This window comes from Bos taurus, chromosome 26 (assembly GCF_002263795.3).
Source record: "Bos taurus isolate L1 Dominette 01449 registration number 42190680 breed Hereford chromosome 26, ARS-UCD2.0, whole genome shotgun sequence".
Taxonomy (NCBI): domain Eukaryota; kingdom Metazoa; phylum Chordata; class Mammalia; order Artiodactyla; family Bovidae; genus Bos; species Bos taurus.
This window is the reverse complement of record NC_037353.1, coordinates 32,684,491-32,703,762: the sequence shown is the minus strand read 5'-3', so window position 1 is coordinate 32,703,762 and position 19,272 is coordinate 32,684,491. Positions and strand designations below refer to the sequence as shown.

General features: G+C 42.9%; 1 protein-coding gene across 10 annotated transcripts in view; it reads left to right on the top strand.

Annotated features, from left to right (window-relative positions):
- Nucleotides 1-18,224, top strand: part of GPAM (glycerol-3-phosphate acyltransferase, mitochondrial) — a 67,499-nt gene extending 49,275 nt beyond the window's left edge. For 7 of the 10 annotated variants that reach the window (XM_059881752.1, XM_005225720.5, XM_005225722.5 and 4 more), the window contains 11 exon segments: nt 38-151; nt 1,266-1,351; nt 4,742-4,854; nt 6,623-6,693; nt 7,680-7,944; nt 8,484-8,620; nt 10,082-10,159; nt 10,805-10,945; nt 12,230-12,419; nt 13,728-13,786; nt 14,472-18,224. In XM_059881752.1, coding sequence (XP_059737735.1) covers nt 38-151; nt 1,266-1,351; nt 4,742-4,854; nt 6,623-6,693; nt 7,680-7,944; nt 8,484-8,620; nt 10,082-10,159; nt 10,805-10,945; nt 12,230-12,419; nt 13,728-13,786; nt 14,472-14,588 — 1,371 coding nt within the window. In that variant the 3' untranslated portion in view covers nt 14,589-18,224. 10 annotated transcript variants of the gene reach the window in all.
- The last annotated feature ends 1,048 nt before the right edge of the window (nt 18,225-19,272 follow it).

Genomic DNA, 19,272 nt, shown 5'->3' with positions numbered 1-19,272 from the left:
TTGCTTACCATACTATTCTTTCAAAATTGCAAACTAGGGAAAACCCAAGAAGAATGAGAGCCTCTGGAGCATAGCAAGAGGCGTTATCAGAATGTTACGAAAAAACTACGGATGTGTCAGAGTGGATTTTGCACAACCATTTTCCTTAAAGGTGAGTGTCTATTGAGCTGAAGCTGTGTGGAAGCATCAGTCTAGCTCAGTGTCAGAAAATCTGGGCTCCAGACCAGCCTCTGATGCCTCTTCTCCATGTGAGTTAGGGCCTCAGTTTCTTCTCTTGTAGAACAAGAGTCAGACAAGAGTAGTATTAACTGAATTTTCCCACCAAAATATGCCTGTTGACAAAGGAGACTAAATGTCTGTCTTTGGGAAACACCAGTTTCATAATTTTTTGCTATCTTTTATAATTCATGAGAATTTTGCATATTGCTTTACATATATCAATATTTTATATGTTATGTCTTAAAATTGCCTTCAGGAGACATTTTTAAAAACATGTCTCGCAGCTGGGTAACACTGATGGTCCAGGGTGATGCTCTGTTCTACTGGGTGGAGTCTGATACCCACATGTTCAGAGGAAGAGTACCATCCTCATGAGAAGCCTGGGGCTGCTGGGTCTTGGAGGTCCTGCAGCTTTAAATTCTTCAGATTTTCAAATTGGGAAAGGAGAAAGGAGGATGGGGAGTTGGGAACCCCAAGATAAGGCACAGAGGTCCTGCCTCTCCTTCTGTTCCACTTGGTTTTATTTTAAGGAAGTCTAACTGCTATGCTATATGCTTTCTGGTTAAGGACCTTGTCATTTCTTACCACTTTTTTTTTTTTTTTTTTTAAATGCTGCAGAGCTTCTCGTGTTTTTGCTTTTGAATTGAGATTTTTTGAATATAATATGACCTTCGGGTTGTCAGATTTCCTTTAAAAGGGTATAGTTGGTCAATTATCACTGTTATTAATATTGGGAATGCCAACTAATTTCATGAAGACGTGAGAAAAGTTAAATTTTGCACTTAATTTTTAAATGATTTTTCTTAAGCGTCATCCTGTCTTTGGAGCTTCAGTTCTTTGATTTCATGCTTAACAACATTCTATGAGTCATTCTGCACTTCTGAAGATAGTTTAGGCTAATAGAAAGTATTTCTCATGTTATAGATCAATAGTATGGCACATTTTATTAACAACTCACTTTTAACTTTTTGAAGATGAAATTATATTTTATATATGTTTATGGAAGTGAAACAGTGGGAATAAATGGTTGTGTTTTATTTTTCCAGGAATATTTAGAAAGCCAAAGTCAGAAACCTGTTTCTGCTCCACTTTCTTTGGAGCAAGCATTGTTGCCAGCTATACTTCCCTCAAGGTAAGATTTATCACCAGATGGTCAATACCAAAATCAGATTGATTATATTCTTTGCAGCTAAAGATGGAGAAGCTCTATACAGTCAGCACAAACAAGACTGGGAACTGACTGTGCCTCAGATCATGAATTCCTTATTGCCAAATTCAGACTTAACGAAAGTAGGGAAAACCACTAGACCATTCAGGTATGACCTAAATCAAAATTCTTACGATGATAAAGTGCAAGTGAGAAATAGATTCAAGGGATTAGATCTGAAAGAGTGCCTGATAAACTATGGACGGAGGTTCTTGACATTGTAGAGGAGACAGGGATTAAGACCATCCCCAAGAAAAAGAAGTGCAAAAAAGCAAGATGGCTGTCTGAGGAGGCCTTACAAATAGCTGTGCAAAGAAGAGAAGTGAAAAGGAAAGATATATCCATTTGAATGCAGAGTTCCAAAGAATAGTAAGGAGAGATAAGAAAGCCTTCCTCAGTGATCAATGCAAAGAAATAGAGGAAAACAATAGAATGGGAAAAACTAGAGATCTCTTCAAGAATATTAGAGATACCAAGGGAACATTTCATGCAAAGATGGGCACAATAAAGGACAGAAATGGTATGGACCTGACAGAAGCAGAAGATGTTAAGAAGAGGTGGCAAGAATACACAGAAGAACTATACAAAAAAGATCTTCATGACCCAGATAATCATGATGGTGTGATCACTGACCTAGAGCCAGATATTCTGGAATGTGATATCAAGTGGGCCTTATGAAGTATCACTATGAACAAAGCTAGTGGAGGTGATGGAATTCCAGTTGAGCTATTTGAAATCCTCAAAGATGATGCTGTGAAAGTGATGCACTCAATATGCCAGCAAATTTGGAAAACTCAGCAGTGGCCACAGGACTGGAAAAGGTCAGTTTTCATTCCAATCCCAAAGAAAGGCAATGCCAAAGAATGCTCAAAGTGCCGCACAATTGCACTCATCTCACACGCTAGTAAAGTAATGCTCAAAATTCTCCAAGCCAGGCTTCAACAGTACATGAACTGTGAAGTTCCAGACGTTCAAGCTGGATTTAGAAAAGGCAGAGGAACCAGAGATCAAATTGCCAACATCCGCTGGATCATGGAAAAAGCAAGAGAGTTCCAGAAAAACATCTATTTCTGCTTTATTGATTATGCCAAAGCCTTTGACTGTGTGGATCACCCCAAACTATGGAAAATTCTGAAAGAGATGGGAATATCAGACCACCTGACGTGCCTCTTGAGAAATCTGTATGCAGTTCAGGAAGCAACAGTTAGAACTGGACATGGAACAACAGACTGGTTCCAAATAGGGAAAGGAGTACATTAAGGCTGTATATTGTCACCCTGCTTATTTATCTTATATACAGAGTACATCATGAGAAACACTGGGCTGGATGAAGCGCAAGCTGGAATCAAGATTGCCGTGAGAAATATCAATAAGCTCAAATATGCAGATGACACCACCCTTATGGCAGAAAGTGAAGAAGAACTAAAGAGCCTCTTGATGAAAGTGAAAGAAGAGAGTGAAAAAGCTGGCTTAAACTCAACATTCAGAAAACTAAGATCATGGCATTTGGTCCCATCACTTCATGGCAGATAGATGGGGAAACAGTGGAAACAGTGGCAGATTTTATTTTTTTGGGCTCCAAAATCGCTGCAGATGGTGATTGTAGCCATGAAATTATAAGATGCTTACTCCTTGGAAGAAAAGTTATGACCAACCTAGACAGCATATTAAAAAGCAGAAACATTACTTTACCAACAAAGGTCCGTCTAATCAAAGCTATGGTTTTTCCAGTAGTCATGTATAGATGTGAGAGTTGGACTATAAAGAAAGCTGAGCGCTGAAGAATTGATGCTTTTGAAGTGTGGTGTTGGAGAAGACTCTTGAGAGTCCCTTGGACTGCAAGGAGATCCAACCAGTCCATTCTAAAGGAGATCAGTTATTGGAAAGACTGATGTTGAAGCTGAGACTCCATTGCTTTGGCCACCTGATGCGAAGAACTGACTCATTTGAAAAGACCCCGATGCTGGGAAAGATTGAAGGTGGGAGGAGAAGGGGATGACAGAGGATAAGATGGTTGGATGGCATCACTGACTCAATGGACATGAGTTTGAGTAAACTCCGTGAGTTGGTGATGGACATGGAGGCCTGGCGCACTGCAGTCCATGGGGTCGCAAAGAATCAGACGTGACTTAGCAACTGAATTGAACTGAACTGAAGATTTATGGAACTTCTTTATACTGAATATCTGTTATTTTCTTTATCGGACTTCCCAGGTGGTGCCAGTAGTAAAGAGACTGCCTGCCGATGCAGGAGACATAAGAGATACTGGTTTGATCCCTGGGTCAGGAAGATCCCCTGGAAAAGGGCACAGCAATCCACTCCTGTATTCTTGCCTGGAGAATCCCATGGACAGAGGAGGCTACAAAGTCCATAGGGTTGCAAAGAGGTCAGACATGACTGAAATGACTCAGCACACACAGATTTCTTATATTGCATGGAAAAAATTGGTTAACTTTGTTAAGGACGTTTATATTCTTGTTTTTACTTCCTCACTTGAGTAATTTTTCTCTTGGTCTAGTAAAGGATCTTGAAATAATGTTTTTGTGTATTAGTTTGAAGGTTTTTGATTATTTGGATCTTAAAATCCTTTTGATTTTGTGAATCATATATGAGTTCTTATTTGATTTCTGTTTTTGAATACTTGAAATGTTCTTTTTGGTAGTAATTTAGCTTATCCATATTGCACATTCATGTAACATGTAAAAGAGTTTCTTATGTGAATTTTCCAGAATTCAAATCAAATGGTCACTGAGAGAAATATTAAGCCTTTCTTTTTATATGTTCAAATATCGAATTTTTGAAACTTTTAAAATGGAGCATCTTGTTTTATGCATTCTTTCTGCCAGTGAGTTCTTAAAGTGATGTACCAACAGATTACTTAGTCATAAATAAATAACATGTGTTCAGGAGACTGTCTTAAATATAATGAGGTATGTGTGTGTTAGTTACTCAGTTGTGTTCAACTCTTTGCGACCCCATGGACTGTAGCCTACCAGGCTCCTCTGTCCATGAAATTCTCCAGGCAAGAATACTGGTGTGGGTAGCCATTCCCTCTCCAGGGGATCTTCCTGACCCAGGGATCGAACCCACATCTCTTGCATTGCAGGCAGAATCTTCACCATCTGAGCCACCAGGGAAGCCTATAATGAAGTATATTTTGGAGTAAAACAACTCATAGAAATAATCTATTTGTGGTTTAAATTTAGAATATGTAGTAGTTTAAAGTATCTAATACATTTGTATCTCATGTCATTTGCTTTGTGAAAGATTGGGGTTATAGAAGTCTAATTAAAAAAAACACAAAAAACTTTTTAGACCCAGTGATGCTGCTGACGAAGGTACAGACATGTCCATTAATGAGTCCAGAAATGCAACAGATGAATCCCGCCGAAGACTGATTGCACATCTGGCTGAGCACATTCTCTTCAGTAAGTAGAATTCCACTCTTTCATTCCGTAATTCAGATTCAGTGTGATGCAGTGTAAACCATACAGGTTTTGGAATCTGCCAAAGTTAGATTCTACTTCTGGTTCTAGAACTAACATGCGGGGGGTACTAAGTAAGTTATTAGAAGGAAGATCATGCTGAGAGGATTTGAGATAACTAAATGAAACATCTCACACAGTGCCAGATAATTAGTAGGTGCTCATGAATTAGTCTCTTTGAACCCATTTGTGGCACAGCTTCTGGGTTTATGGTGCATGTCCCTTTCCCCTGTGACCTCGTGATCTTTTTATTTGGTAAATATTGTGTGTCTTTTGCATGTAAAGCTTTTTTCTGCCTGTGGGGACTACACATTGAGTATTGGCTCTGTACCTAAAGAGGTTCTGCTCTTCTCAGTGGGGTGGTTGTACACTAATAATGCAAGTGGGAGTGAATCAGAGTGGAGTGAGTTACATGCAGAATTAGCCATTCTTAAGTTGCAGATGGCAGCGTTGTATTACATTGTAGAGGCTGCTGTAAGGTCCGAAGCAGCAACAGCTTGGGACGTCTTCACCCTCCCCTGTGCCTCCTCCCCATCAGGTTGGGCCCTCCGCTCTTGCTGGGATGTGTTCACCCTCCCCTGTGCCTCCTCCCCATCAGGTTGGGCCCTCCGCTCTTGCTGGGATGTCTTCACTCTCCCCTGTGCCTCCTCCTCATCAGGTTGGGCCCTCTGCTCTTGCTGGGACGTCTTCACCCTCCCCTGTGCCTCCTCCCCATCAGGTTGGGCCCTCCGCTCTTGCTGGGATTTCTTCACCCTCCCCTGTGCCTCCTCCCCATCAGGTTGGGCCCTCCGCTCTTGCTGGGATTTCTTCACCCTCCCCTGTGCCTCCTCCCCATCAGGTTGGGCCCTCCGCTCTTGCTGTCAGTGTGGAGCATCCTCACCTCATCTTGCTCCTTTCTGTCTAGCCGCTGCTGCTACTGCTTTACGCTGGACCAAGATCCTCTTTTCTGAGGATGTCTGATGGAGTCTCTGCTTAAATCCTGGATGCCAAAAATAATACATCCTTAAATGTTGAAAAACTGGAAAGTAAAGATAAAACCCACTACCCAGATGACCAGATGGGTTGCTGACTAGTGTATAAAAATATTTTTTTTTTTGCAGTTTTGTGCTGTTTTCCATTTATAAAACAAGTATTTTGAAAGCTTTTTAAATATACTTTTTAAAGGCCAAATATATGTGGTACTGGGAACTTTTTCGTTTCTTAAACACTGGAGGTAACATTAATTATGAATGAAGTATTCGTGAATTCATTATCATCTCAGAAAACCCATAAATGGTGTCTTTGTCTTAGATTATTCCATAGACGTTCTCATATTTGATATGTATGATTATAAATTTCTACCAATTTGGAATATTGAGTTTGGGACTATAGTCATTCTCAGATGTCTGTCTGTACCCTTCCTTCCTACCTCTGACTTGCCTCTGGTCCAGGTTGAAAAGAGGAAGTTAAAATCGATTTCTGGGTTGAGGGTAGACCTATCTTAGACTGAATTCTATTATATGAGCAATGATCTCTAATGAGCTTCCACTGGTCCAGAGCAAATTGTGATTTCCCTTTGGTGAATCAGATATAAGAGATATGGTAGAGGTCTTTTATAGTTTTATATGCTCCTAATTATGATACTTTTTTTTTTCCAAGATTTAGGTACTTTAAAAAAAAGTTTCAGCTATATTAAAAAAGCAGAACTAAAAGATTTGTGTTTGCCTTCCAGCTGCTAGCAAGTCCTGTGCTATTATGTCCACGCACATCGTGGCCTGTCTGCTCCTCTACAGACACAGGCAGGTACGTCTGCAGCGTCGCTGGAGTTCAGCCGGAAGCAGGGAAATGCTGTGTCAGCTTTTCAGATGCTTGTCCACTGATAGATCTGGCCCCCTTTCAGCTAGTCCTGTGAGTGAAAATCACTCAGTCGTGTCCGACTCTTTGCGACCCCATGGACTGTAACCCTCCAGGCTTCTCTGTCCATGGAATTCTCCAGGCAAGAATACTGGAGTGGGTGGCCATTCCTTTCTCCAGGGAAATCTTCCCAACCCAGGGATCGAACCCAGGTCTCCTGCATTGGAAGCAGATTCTTTACCATCTGAGCCACCAGGGAAGCACAGTCCTGTGAGGTGAACAGTAAAATAATCTAAGGACTCTGCCCACAGGGGCTTACAACCCAATGGAGGAAGACATCTATCTGAAAAAAGCCTCAGAACTGTTTTATCTGACAGGAAGGCATTCTTTGAGGAATACAGTTAACGGAAATAAGGCATGTCTTTCGACACATAGAAAGTATTCTGATTGCTAATGGTTTCCAAGCTATTTGACTTGTATTTAGGACTTGCGCTCTGCTTTCCTACAACACACTTGTCTAAGCCCTGTGATGGGAAAGAGACTGCCTGTCTCTGTCACAGTCATGTTCTGAACACCAAACGCAGTACCATTACGTAAATACCAGCTAAGAAATTTGAGAAATTCTTGCTAAGAAATAAGTAGTGCTTCTCTCCAGAAGGTGGCTTTTTTCCTTTGAGATCTTACATGCTACATCATGTTTTGTGGCTAGAGTATGCTCTGGACATGAAATATCTTGACATTCCTGGGGGACAGCTTTTTAACCAGTTTTCTAACTTTCTTTACACTGGTGTTCTGGCTTTTTTTTTTTTTTTCCTGACAGCAAACTTTAGGAAAGCCAAGGCAAGGGGAAAAAAAAAAATCCATGGGGCAGTCTTTCCATCTTTTGAGAAGTGGGTTTTGTGTTCTCATGAGACCACTTCTGTCTGTTTTTATAGGGAATTGGCCTCTCCACATTGGTGGAAGACTTCTTTGTGATGAAGGAGGAAGTCCTGGCTCGTGATTTTGACTTGGGTTTCTCAGGAAATTCAGAAGATGTAGTCATGCATGCCATACAGCTCCTGGGAAATTGTATCACAATCACCCACACCAGCAAGAATGATGAGTTTTTTATTACTCCTAGCACAACTATCCCATCAGTCTTTGAACTCAACTTCTACAGCAATGGGGTGCTCCATGTCTTTATCATGGAGGCCATCATAGGTATGTCAGGCCCTGAAGTATTTTCATGGCAAATCAAGTGGCCAGAAGCACGTGATGGTGTCTACTTCAGTTTGGATGATAGTCCCTTGTTTCAGGGAATGTGTTGCTATAGTTTTAAAATAAAAGTGTCATCTGCTATTTCACTGATTATAGCTTATTTTTGTATTTGCTATTCAGTGAGTAGTAACTGAACTACTATATACATAGTATTACCTGATTTACCAAGTAGGAGAGGTCAGATGTCTTGCTGCCCAGGAGCTGGAAATCTAGGTGAGATGAGACATACTTGTAGCAGTGGAGTGAGCTGGGGGACAGGGGAGACGGAGAGCAGAGGGGATGGAAGGTTTGACAGGGTTGGAAGCACATGGAATCCGAAGAAGTAAATTCTGGAGGGAGTTTCTTAAATTTCTCCAGTGAACGCAGATAATTATTTTGGATGTATCAGTGATCTTTTGTGGTAGTCCAGCCAGTCTGAGCCTCTCTGAGGTTTTTCTTGGAGATCTAAGGCTGCAGCTTTGCTGATGCTTTTACTTTCTCAGCCTGCAGCCTTTATGCAGTTCTGAAGAAGAGGGGCCCAGGAGGACCCGCGTCTCCCAGCTTGGTCAGCCAGGAGCAGCTGGTGCACAAGGCTGCCAGCCTGTGCTATCTGCTCTCCAATGAAGGCACCATCTCTCTCGTAAGTGAAGACTCTTTAGTGTGTCCTCTTCTCTTATTCTTGAGCATCTTAATGAAAACATAAAATGCTTTCCTCTTAGAGAAGTTTTGGTCTATTACTGAAGCTTTACATCCTCCTCCTGGGTCTCACTGACCACCAGACCACTGGGTTGTTACTGTCTTGGTTTGCTCTTGGGGTCACTGCTCCAGAGAACCCTTCCTGTGCTGTGATGGCTCCAAGGGCTCAGCGTTCTCTGTCACTCAGATCCAGAGGCACAGAACCTCTTATCATGCATAAGCCACTGGGTTAAGGGTTTGCAAATGATTAACATGCCCACCCACAGATGAGAGAAACCTAGACGATGAGAGTCAGAAACAGTCTTAAAACTCATCTGCTCAGCCCCTCCTCCAAATGGGGAAACTAAGGCCCACCAGAACTAACGAGCATTTATGTTATATTTAAACACTTCTAGACATTTATACGGAGAAAGCAATGGCACCCCACTCCAGTACTCTTGCCTGGAAAATCCCGTGGATGGAGGAGCCTGGTGGGCTGCAGTCCATGGGGTCGCAAAGAGTCGGACATGACTGAGCGACTTCACTTTCACTTTTCACTTTCATGCATTGGAGAAGGAAATGGCAACCCACTCCAGTGTTCTTGCCTGGAGAATCCCAGGGACGGGGAAGCCTGGTGGGCTGCCGTCTATGGGGTCGCACAGAGTTGGACACAACCGAAGCGACTTAGCAGCAGCAGCAGCAGACATTTATAATGAGGCATACATATTAAGCAGTAGAGAGATTTTTTTTTTCCCTCAAAGTCATCAATGAGTAAAATTCTTATTTTAAAGTCTGTTGTTTTCCACTTATGGGAATGTGTCCTGCAACATTTCTGAGCACGGGTGTTGGGAGTACTGCCCTCCTCCACAGCATTGTCTGTATATGTTATATTTGTGTCCTGTTGTGGAATCTGTTTTGTATGAATCTGGGGGGCAGGATGGGAGAGAAAAGGGTAGATAAGGCTCTCAAGGTGGTGTTGTCTTTCACTTGGGTTTTTTTTTAATTACTTGAATACATATTGCATTTCCTCATCCACCACCTTGTGCACAGCATTTACTGTAAGATAGATTTTGCAGGGAAATTGTCTTATAATGGGAAAAAATAGGTGTAGGGGCCGGACACATAGCCCTTCGGAGGCCGCACTCTCCTGGAGGGGTGGGGCTCGGGGGACTCAGCTCAGGAGCTCCGTCTGCAGGTGGTGCCTCACTGGGCGCCCTGCCAGTCAGATAACAAGGTCTCTTCTCAGACTTTGTCCACAGTGTGAGCTTGTCAAGAGGGTGGCGTCGGAAATCTTAGTGCTTGACTAGTGGAGTGAGGCAGGGGATACCATGGAAGTATTTGGCAGCCACTTTGTACGCTGTCTTCTGTCTCTAAAAAAATAAGTGGGAGACCATGACATTTACACTGAAATGCCTTTTCTTTGCAGCCCTGCCAGACCTTTTACCAAATTTGCCATGAAACAGTGGGCAGGTTTATCCAGTATGGCATTCTTATAGTGGCGGAGGTAAGAAGACGAGTTTGCCTTTGTTTGCCTTTAGTTTCTTATTCTTTATTATCTTTTCTACCACCCGCTTTACCAATGATTCCGTTTGATGTGTGTGTGTGTGTGTGTGTGTGTAGAGAGAGAGAGTCATGTCCAAGATGAGATGAGAAAAATAGGAATGGAGAGTAAATGTCTTTTGAAATGGTCTAACATTATTTTGGGTCCTTTTATGTAACTGGTGTTGCATAAAGCATATCTTGACTTGGTTCCATGGCATCCAGAAGCCTGTGTTCCAAGACCAGATCTTCTGCATATCTATGTGCTTGTAGCTTTCATGTGTACATTTTTCTTTTTTGAGATTGTGTTTTAATTTTGGCAGCTTTTGTATAAAGGGTGTGGCCTGGGAAAATAGATACCAGTTTAGCAGAGCTGATGGTACTTTAATTGACATGCTGGTAGCTTTCACCCTCACTCTCCTTTCTTCTTTCCTCTCCTGCTGTCTCCCGAGTGATTTTAGGTTTGGAGAGGGTGGTGGGCTGATCTCATGACTGGCTGGACAGAACAGAGTAGGGGAGGGCATGAGAGAGGGCAACTTTGGGGTCCAGCCGGGCGGGTGTTTGTGTGCCTGTGCATATTTATTAACTGTTGGTCATTTCCCTGGCATAGCAAGATGATCAGGAAGATATCAGTCCTGGTCTTGCCGAGCAGCAGTGGGACAAGAAGCTTCCGGAACCTTTGTCTTGGAGAAGTGATGAAGAAGATGAAGACAGCGATTTTGGTGAGGAGCAACGAGATTGCTACCTGAAGGTACTTGGGTGAAGAATCTGGGTGGACACCACAGTGCTGAGTTGAGGCTCATGTTGCCACAGATTGACAGGGTGCTTAAAAACTGGGCCTCTGGTGATGTACTCAGAGAGCTCACAAACTGGCCGTGGCACTTTCTGCCCAGTTAAGACAATGAAACTGAACTGAATTAATACCTGAAACGATTCAGTCTGGGGTATAGATAAATGGAAGAAGAGATGAAAGTCTCAGCTTTCAGGAAGATGAACGTCATAGATGATACCCTTCGTGACACTCTCACCAGAATGCACGGGTACAGACCGGTAGCCATCCCTGCACTCACCGCTGAAGAGGCAGAGGTTCTGTTCAGGCATCACCAAGGCAAGGCAGTGCTGTGCCAGGTGAGGGAGAGGAGTCGTTCACATTCCGCTGCCGCTGGCCCAGTTGCTCTGCTTGAGTCGTGTTCCATCTTGCCATCGCTTCCAGAATTTCATGCATCAGGCTCTTTGCCTTTTTTTAAACAAATCCTATGAGAAAATTTGATTTTTAAAAGATTGATTGTCCCTGCTTTAGTAAAAGCGATTTTGTCTAATTTTAATTTTAGCAATTAGTAATAATGACCCTACTTCCCTGAATACCCTAAGTGGATTGCTTTCTTTGCAGTGGGTAATACACACACACACACACACACACACACACGCATGCGTGCATGCACAGGCACACACAGACATACATGTGCATACAGAGTCAGGAGAGTCCAAGTGACTTTGGGGGTTTTTTCCTTTTAGGTATTATTAGTTTCAAAATGGGGCAGTAATCTTGCCCCAGGGAGGCTTATGCACCCCATCACCACCACCACCTTTTCCTGCGGTGCTGGACTGGGCCAGAGGCCACGTGGGAGTGGCGGGCCATGAGGGCTGGGAGGGACTGAGATGACGTCAGGGGTCTTAGCACGTGGTCTTTTGTGCACTTGAGTGACTGCTGAGCCAGGCTTCAAAGCCCAGAGGGTCCAGCCTGGGGACCAGCCATTTTCGGTGATGACAGTATGTCATAATTATGTCATTCATGTACAACCGTTTTTCCTAGGCAGCTATTCAATGAACGTAAACCTCAAATACCACGAAAGTCACCGGTTACAATAAAGAACACATTTCAAAACCAGCAGTTGTCTCCAGGGGCGATTCTGAGCCCACGGAGCAGTAGGCTGCTTCTGTGTGGGACAGCGAGGGACCGCCTTCTTGAGCTGCTGGTGCTCCAAGGCGGTGCATCTGTCCCCCCACAACTGGGTCTCCCACTCTCGCCTCCCAGGTGAGCCAGTCCAAGGAGCACCAGCAGTTCATCACCTTCCTGCAGAGGCTCCTCGGGCCTCTGCTGGAGGCGTACAGCTCTGCCGCCGTCTTCATTCACAACTTCGGCGGTCCTGTCCCCGAGCCTGAATTCCTGCAGAAGCTGCACAAGTACCTGATCACAAGAACCGAGAGGAGGGTTGCCGTGTACGGTATGTGTGCCCCTCTCTTGGCTTCTTTTGAAAGCTATGTCGGTTTTGTTTACAGGAATCTGCTCATTGCAGATAGTTGGAAAAAAAGAATGCAGAATTTATCCTGACCTCTCACTCCATGGATCGCTCCTCTTTGGGTGTGTTGTATAAATTGAATTACACAGATTATATACTCATGTCTGGCAGTTTTTTCCTAACACTGTAAGCGAGATTCATACGTGCTGTTGCGTGTAGTTGTCTATTCTTGCTGTGTTGTAGTATTCCACTGTATAAATGTTTACCACATTTCGCTGATTCGTATCCATCACTGATGGATATTTGGGTTTTGCAGTTCAGAGCTCCTCTGAATAGTGCTGCCGTGAAGATGTTTGAGTGTGTCCTTGGGTGAACAAATGGACTTATTTATGTAGGCCTGTGTAGGAGAATTGCCTGTTGGCAGGGTGTGGTGTGTTTGGCGTTAGTTAGGTGTGGTCCAACATTCCCGAGTGCTAAACCCGGGAACTCCCAGCAGCAGTGTGCGCCTCTGTGGCCTCCCCCCGGCTGACACCTGGTTCTGTCTTTTATGGAAAAGGTGTGATTGGGGTGGGAGTAGCATTCTCTACAGTTATGCTTTAGGACTGCAGCTACTTTGATTCAATAATTTTTAAAGCCATGACGGATCTAGAGATAATCGATGACTAGATATTTATCTAGAGATATCTAGAACTCTACAGATTGGTATATAGAGAGATGTATAGCTACATCTATAGCTGTATCTCTAGATTGAGATCAAGACCCAGAATCACCTCACTTTAGAGATGAGGACACTGTTCCAGATCATGCAGCTAGTTAAAGGGCAACCTGGGTTTAGAATTCCTTTTTTCTGACCTCTGGGCTTGCGCTGTTTCTGGTTTCACTGCAGTAGGAGTCACCTATGCATTCCTGCACAGTTTAAAAGAACTTCTACCTTCTGGCTCATTTGAGTCTCACAAAAGGCCTTCAAGATGGATGTTTTGGGTATTTCTGTTTCCCTTCCTCTTCTCTCTGTGCTTCCCTGCTTCCTCCCCTTCCTCTCTCCCTTTTTTCTCTTTCTCTCCCTACCCCTCTCTCCAACCCCACCACCCCCCTCCCCAAAAAGATGACAGTAAATTTAAAGAAAGAGCAGACCCTTCACGGCCTCACAGGTGACTGGTAGAAAAGGGAGCATGGCGCAGGCCTCGGACTTGCTCTGACCTCCTCCCAGCCTCCTACACTCTCTTCCTGTGGGTACTGGGGTTTTCTTTGTCGCTGGGCCTAAACATCTGACGGGGCCTGATTCTGTCTCCACAGCTGAGAGCGCCACTTACTGTCTTGTGAAGAATGCTGTGAAGACGTTTAAGGATATCGGGGTGAGTGTCCACCGCTTATGGTACGAGAGCGCGTGTTCACTTCTGTCCTCTCTCTGTTTAGATCTAGGCTGTCTGAGTCACCTTCGTGTTGGGCTGGACCCTGAGAGAAGCAGTTTCTGCAGGATTAATCATGCAGGCATTTCTGGGGATTGGGAGGAGGGGGGGCATGTTGAAGGTGAGGCCCCTCTGCACAGATTTACTTGAATGTTCCAAAATTGTCCTGGTTTTCATCTTCATCCTAAATGAAGGTGTCCATGTGTTTCAAGATTCTACTACAGTTTTGGTGGGAATGTTAATTATGCCATATGATTTTCAGTTATTTTCTTGTGTTTTTACCAGTATTGCTAGAAGTATCCTCAGCTATCCTTTATCGTCACAAATTACTTGGGACATGAGTTCCATGGAGGTACTAGTGGTCTTTGTAAGGAACTCTTCTGTGACTTTACTCTAACATAAAATTTAAAATCTAGTACACTAGTAAACCCCACTCCTGCGCCCATAATCTCCCACCCCCGTAACCTTCCTACCCCGTGCTCACACACACCCTACACGTACATTTTCTTAAAGCCTGGATATGGCTTTATGTACCTTACTGCACATCAAGTAAGGGTTGGTGACAGGAATGTCTCCCCACCCCCTTACCCTTTTTCATTTGTCTTTAATTTAATCTAAACTTTCTCTCTAGGTTTTCAAAGAGACCAAACAAAAGAGAGTGTCTGTTTTAGAACTCAGCAACACTTTTCTACCTCAATGCAACCGGCAAAAACTCCTGGAATATATTCTGAGTTTTGTGGTGCTGTAGGTAACTTCGGGCACCTCTGGCAAGTGAAGGGAGCGGGACCGGTTCCTCGTAGGCCCCGCCTGTGGCACGAGAGTGGACGGCGCCACCGTGTGGTCGGGCCTGACCTGTCCTGACGCGACCTCCTGGAAGACAAGTGCCTTCTCCCCTCCGTGATCTGTGATCGCTGGGCACTGAGGTGACACGCAGCCTGCAGATCACACCACGGGGGCCCCAGCCTCCGTTTGCAGTTCACGATCAATAGATTGCAAAATGAGATTTTGGAGTTTATTAAAGATTTACATTCTAAATATAACAGTTAGGGACTTATTACTGTGATGGACACACAAATGTAGTTGATTCTAAAACTGAATCTTGTTTAGTACACTTAATGCTGTCAGGTAATTTATTAGTATATGTTCTGATTAATGCTTCCTTTAAAAATAATTGAGTCATCCATTCACCGTTTTTTGTTTTTTTCATTTTTTTCTGTTTTTTTTCGGTTTTATCTATGTCAACTGTAGCTAACTGTTAAATGGGAGCATTTTTTTCCCTCACAAAGTGCTTTACAAATGAATGGGCTATTCACACATAGGTGTCACTGTGCTGTCTGTTGTAGTCAGGTATAGAAGTGTTTAAGAGCTAAATGAAAACACGATATTAATTTAGGTCAGAAATAGAGATAATCTGACCAGTCAGCTTGTACCAGGAAATAAATTTGGCTGGTGAAATTCAAGATAAACTAAGCCGGAAAATTGACTTTGAAAATGTTTGCTCATGTGAAAAAGTGCCATTGAGTTTTAAATGACAGGCAAGTGTTTGGGAGCAACTCCTGTTTCGTGTCTGTGTCACTTCCCTGCCACCCTCCGCCCACCTCCTGCCTCAGGCAGTACCTGCCTCTCAGGTACAGTTGTTTCTTGGAGATAGCAACTGTTCTAACCTATTAGCTTGGCCTGATTGCCTGTGTAAGTGTGAAGCACTCTGGCTGCAGCCTCATGGCCCAGGCCTCTTACGTCCTGTAGACTGGTTGTACGCTTTTGAGTGGCTGGTACCCACTCAAGTTGGGCAGAGTACCAACCTGTGGGTTGTACATCACATATGTGATGGCCCTGCGGACTGGCATTTGTAGATGTTTTTAGCTTTGAGAAAAAGAAAACCATGGTTCTTTAAAAATACGCATGGGTTATTTTCCTAAACCCTGATGCCATATAGTGGCAGATAATTATGAAAAATTGTTCATAACAGGTAGGTGCCTTTTTTGTGAGCAGGGATCGTAATTGTTCACTAATTGTGGTAATGATGGTGATTTCTTAAAGATCATGTGATAGAAAACGTTTTCTAACAGCTGACTGTTTCTTTTTCTCTCCGTAGTATTATGGAATTAGGAATTTTTCCAGACAAATACTGCAGGTAATCTTTGAATTTAATAGAAAGGTACTGAGAATTAAGTTTGTACTTTTATCAGCTTGGATTTTAAACACTAATAATGTCTTGTGAGTATTCTGTGTGTGTTGGGAGAGGGAAAAATACTGATTGGTGTTTCACATTGTATGAAATTTTTGAAACTCGGAGCAATAATGCCATGCCGTTGTGATTTTCTTCCACTCTTCTCAAATTCCGCATTTAAAACATGTTTCTTTATAGGAGCTCACATCCCATTAAGCCTTGTCAGTGTTGCAGCGGCTCTGATGTGGGGTGGGATCTTCACTGTGTTACATTCCATTTTACATTCGAAGTAGGATTGAGCTCTGTGTTTTGGGGAACAGCCAGGGAAGCTTATTTATCCCCTTGTGTGTTCCTTATCTAGGTAAGCAAACGTTCCACTAGTCTTTTTTACTCATCCATGAAATTGTAGACCAAGGGTTACTCAGACTGTCTGAGTCAAGGTTGGGACTGACCTCTCTGGACTCTGCTGCCCCCGCCTGTGACTTCCACTAAGAGCTGCTGCTCCGCCAGCCTGAGCAGGAGCAGTGGCTTCTCTGGCTCTAACTTGCCCTTTCAGTTGGTTTGTTTTCTAGAAATCTACTCAGATGCTTTGGGGAATGCAATGTATGATTTGCTAGCTCTCTCACCACTTAACTCACTGTGAGAATAAATATGCATGCTTTCTGTAATTAACTGGTGCTTTGAAAACCTTTTTTAAGGAAGACAAATCTCAACCAAAGTTCTGCTCATCCAGACAAGCTCACCCTCTAGTTAATTTTAGCACAGCTCATTCTTTCGTGCCTCGTTACTGAACAAACATCCATCATCCCAGTAAGGCTTCCAGATACCACTGTTTTGCTAAAAGATTTATTCTCCTTGTTTTCCAAAAGCGAATGGCTTTCACGTAAGATTAAACGAACTAGGTGCTTGTAAATAATTTATTACCGTTTACTGCATTTCTATAATACTGAAATGCATGCCCTCCAGGGGAAGACAGACTGTGAGTCGAGTTAAAAAGCAAACAAAAGGACCCAATAATAAGCAATATGAAGCTACACTCTTTCAAAATGAGAAAGTCCTAAGAAATTCAAGAAATTCCTCTTAAGAGGAAGGAAGTAGCGTGAGGTGTGTAGAACTAGTAACAGAGAAAGGACCACAAGTCTGAAGTCTCTGAAGTCATGAGGGTGACGAGAAAACATACCAGGGACCGCGGTGAGTGTAAGCTCAGGTTGTGGCATTTCCAGTCTGAGGAACAAACCATTTCCCAGAGTTCTCCGTGTGTACGAAGGCTCTATGAGATGTTCCTAGGTGTTTTGTAGAAAAAGTGTTGCTGATAAAATTAATTTGCACATGAACCCTCATTCCTAGAAACTCACAGTGCACTTTAGCACAGTAAGGGCTCAGGGCCCGCCGGTCCCAAGCCTGTATTAACCCAGCATTTCCGAATCTGTGCGACCCCAGAGCCTTTTTCCCCTTTGCAACACCCCTACGGACCTCTCCTGAGGTTCACAGAAAACATTCCGGGAAACACTATGTTATGTATTTCTGTAAGAGGACAAGACAGCAACTGCAACAGAGGCACATCTGCATCGTCTTGTACGATCAAACATTGTGTTTCATGGATGTGTACTTCCTCCTCTGGAGACAATAAGCACAGGAAACTATCATATAGGTGGTCAGAACTCTTCGATGAAAGATCAGCCCTCAATGTGTCTGGGTTTTTACCTGAAAGGAGCAAAATTAACACTAGGATTAATTGGGGTAAAAAATTAAGATTTTAAGTCAGACCTGGCAGAAGACATTGCACAATCAAATGCAGCTTTTTATCCACAAATAGTTCTAGTGTTTAGAAATGACAGGACCTACCGCTGAGGTTCATAAGACTTAATTTGGATGTCAATCTGTTTTTTAAAGCACTCTTTTTAGGAACTTGAGACTTGGCATCTGGCATTTCAGTTTAATATAAAATGATGGCATTTGAAAGAGACTTTCAACTTTATTTCTAAACATCTAGAGTTCTGAAATGCCTTGATGGAATATGTTAAACTGTTTGCCTGTTGTACAAAGAAATGTTAGATTGTTGTAAAAAGGCTGATTATAGAGTACCATAAAATAGCATGGTGTGATGATGTGAATGAACTGATTTGGAAATGTGGATTGATTTTTATGCCTGTTAATATATTGTAAGAAGCACAGAGGTGTAGCTTTGTTTTAATAAACCAAAAAGTGAATATATTCTTGATGTCTTGTATCTGTAGTTAAAAGTTCCCTACATAATTCGTTATACAAACACTTCTTGTTTGACTTCACATAGACCATGATTAAAATGCTTATAGGAAACAATCTTAAATACATTTGTGAACCTGCAGTGCATGATTTTATTATTGAGCCAGAGCTCTTCAAATTTGATCAAGCATTTGGGTTTGTAGATATCTACAGCTTAGCTACTGCCCTTCTCAGTAAATATTCACATCACAGAAATATTCTTTGGGTTTCTGTGAATATTCCTTTAAACATGGTGCTTCTGTCATTTTAATATGTTTAAGTTTATAAAAGTATGAATGGAAGTCTTGGGTTTTTCCCACTAGTTCATAATAGTTGCTCAAAATAGGTTACTTTTTTGACAAATACGACAAGTTCTTTATTGGAGCAGTTTTCAGTGGATGCTTTGGGTTGCTTAGATGCAGCCTTCTGTCGACAGTGTGCCCCCTGGAAAGTGTGGGTGCCTGGCGACACCATCCATGCCCTTGGGGTGCATGACAGCGCCTGATGGAGCTGTGAACACGAGCAACACCCAGGGCCATCCCATCTGTTCTGTGCCAGCCCCTCCGTCTGAACTTTGTACCTGGGCCCCTTTGGTCTCCTCTGGGTGTTGTTGCCATGACTGTGTCCTCACCCTTGGGTGTACTCGTTCTTTCCTTTGCATTAGCAACTTTCTTGTTGCTGCCAAACACGGCCTTCCCTTGATCAAAGCAAAATGCCCACTTTTACAGCCACTCGTTGTCTTTAACTGGATATTAATTTTGAAGCCTGGTCTTTTCATGTTTAGTCCTGTATTCACTGATTTTAGTCCTGTTTATTCCCTTTTTAAACACTTGTCTGGTACACACACAGCTAGTAAAATTCTAGCCTCCAAATACAAAGCATCATGTTGTCCACAGCACCTGTGATGGCCATAGGATGGCCAGTATTAGCCATCTCTGTAGATACCAGCGTAGCGCCTGCACTTTGTGACTTGTACCAGAAAGCTTGGCATCTGGACGGTTCTCAGCCCTCAATTGAG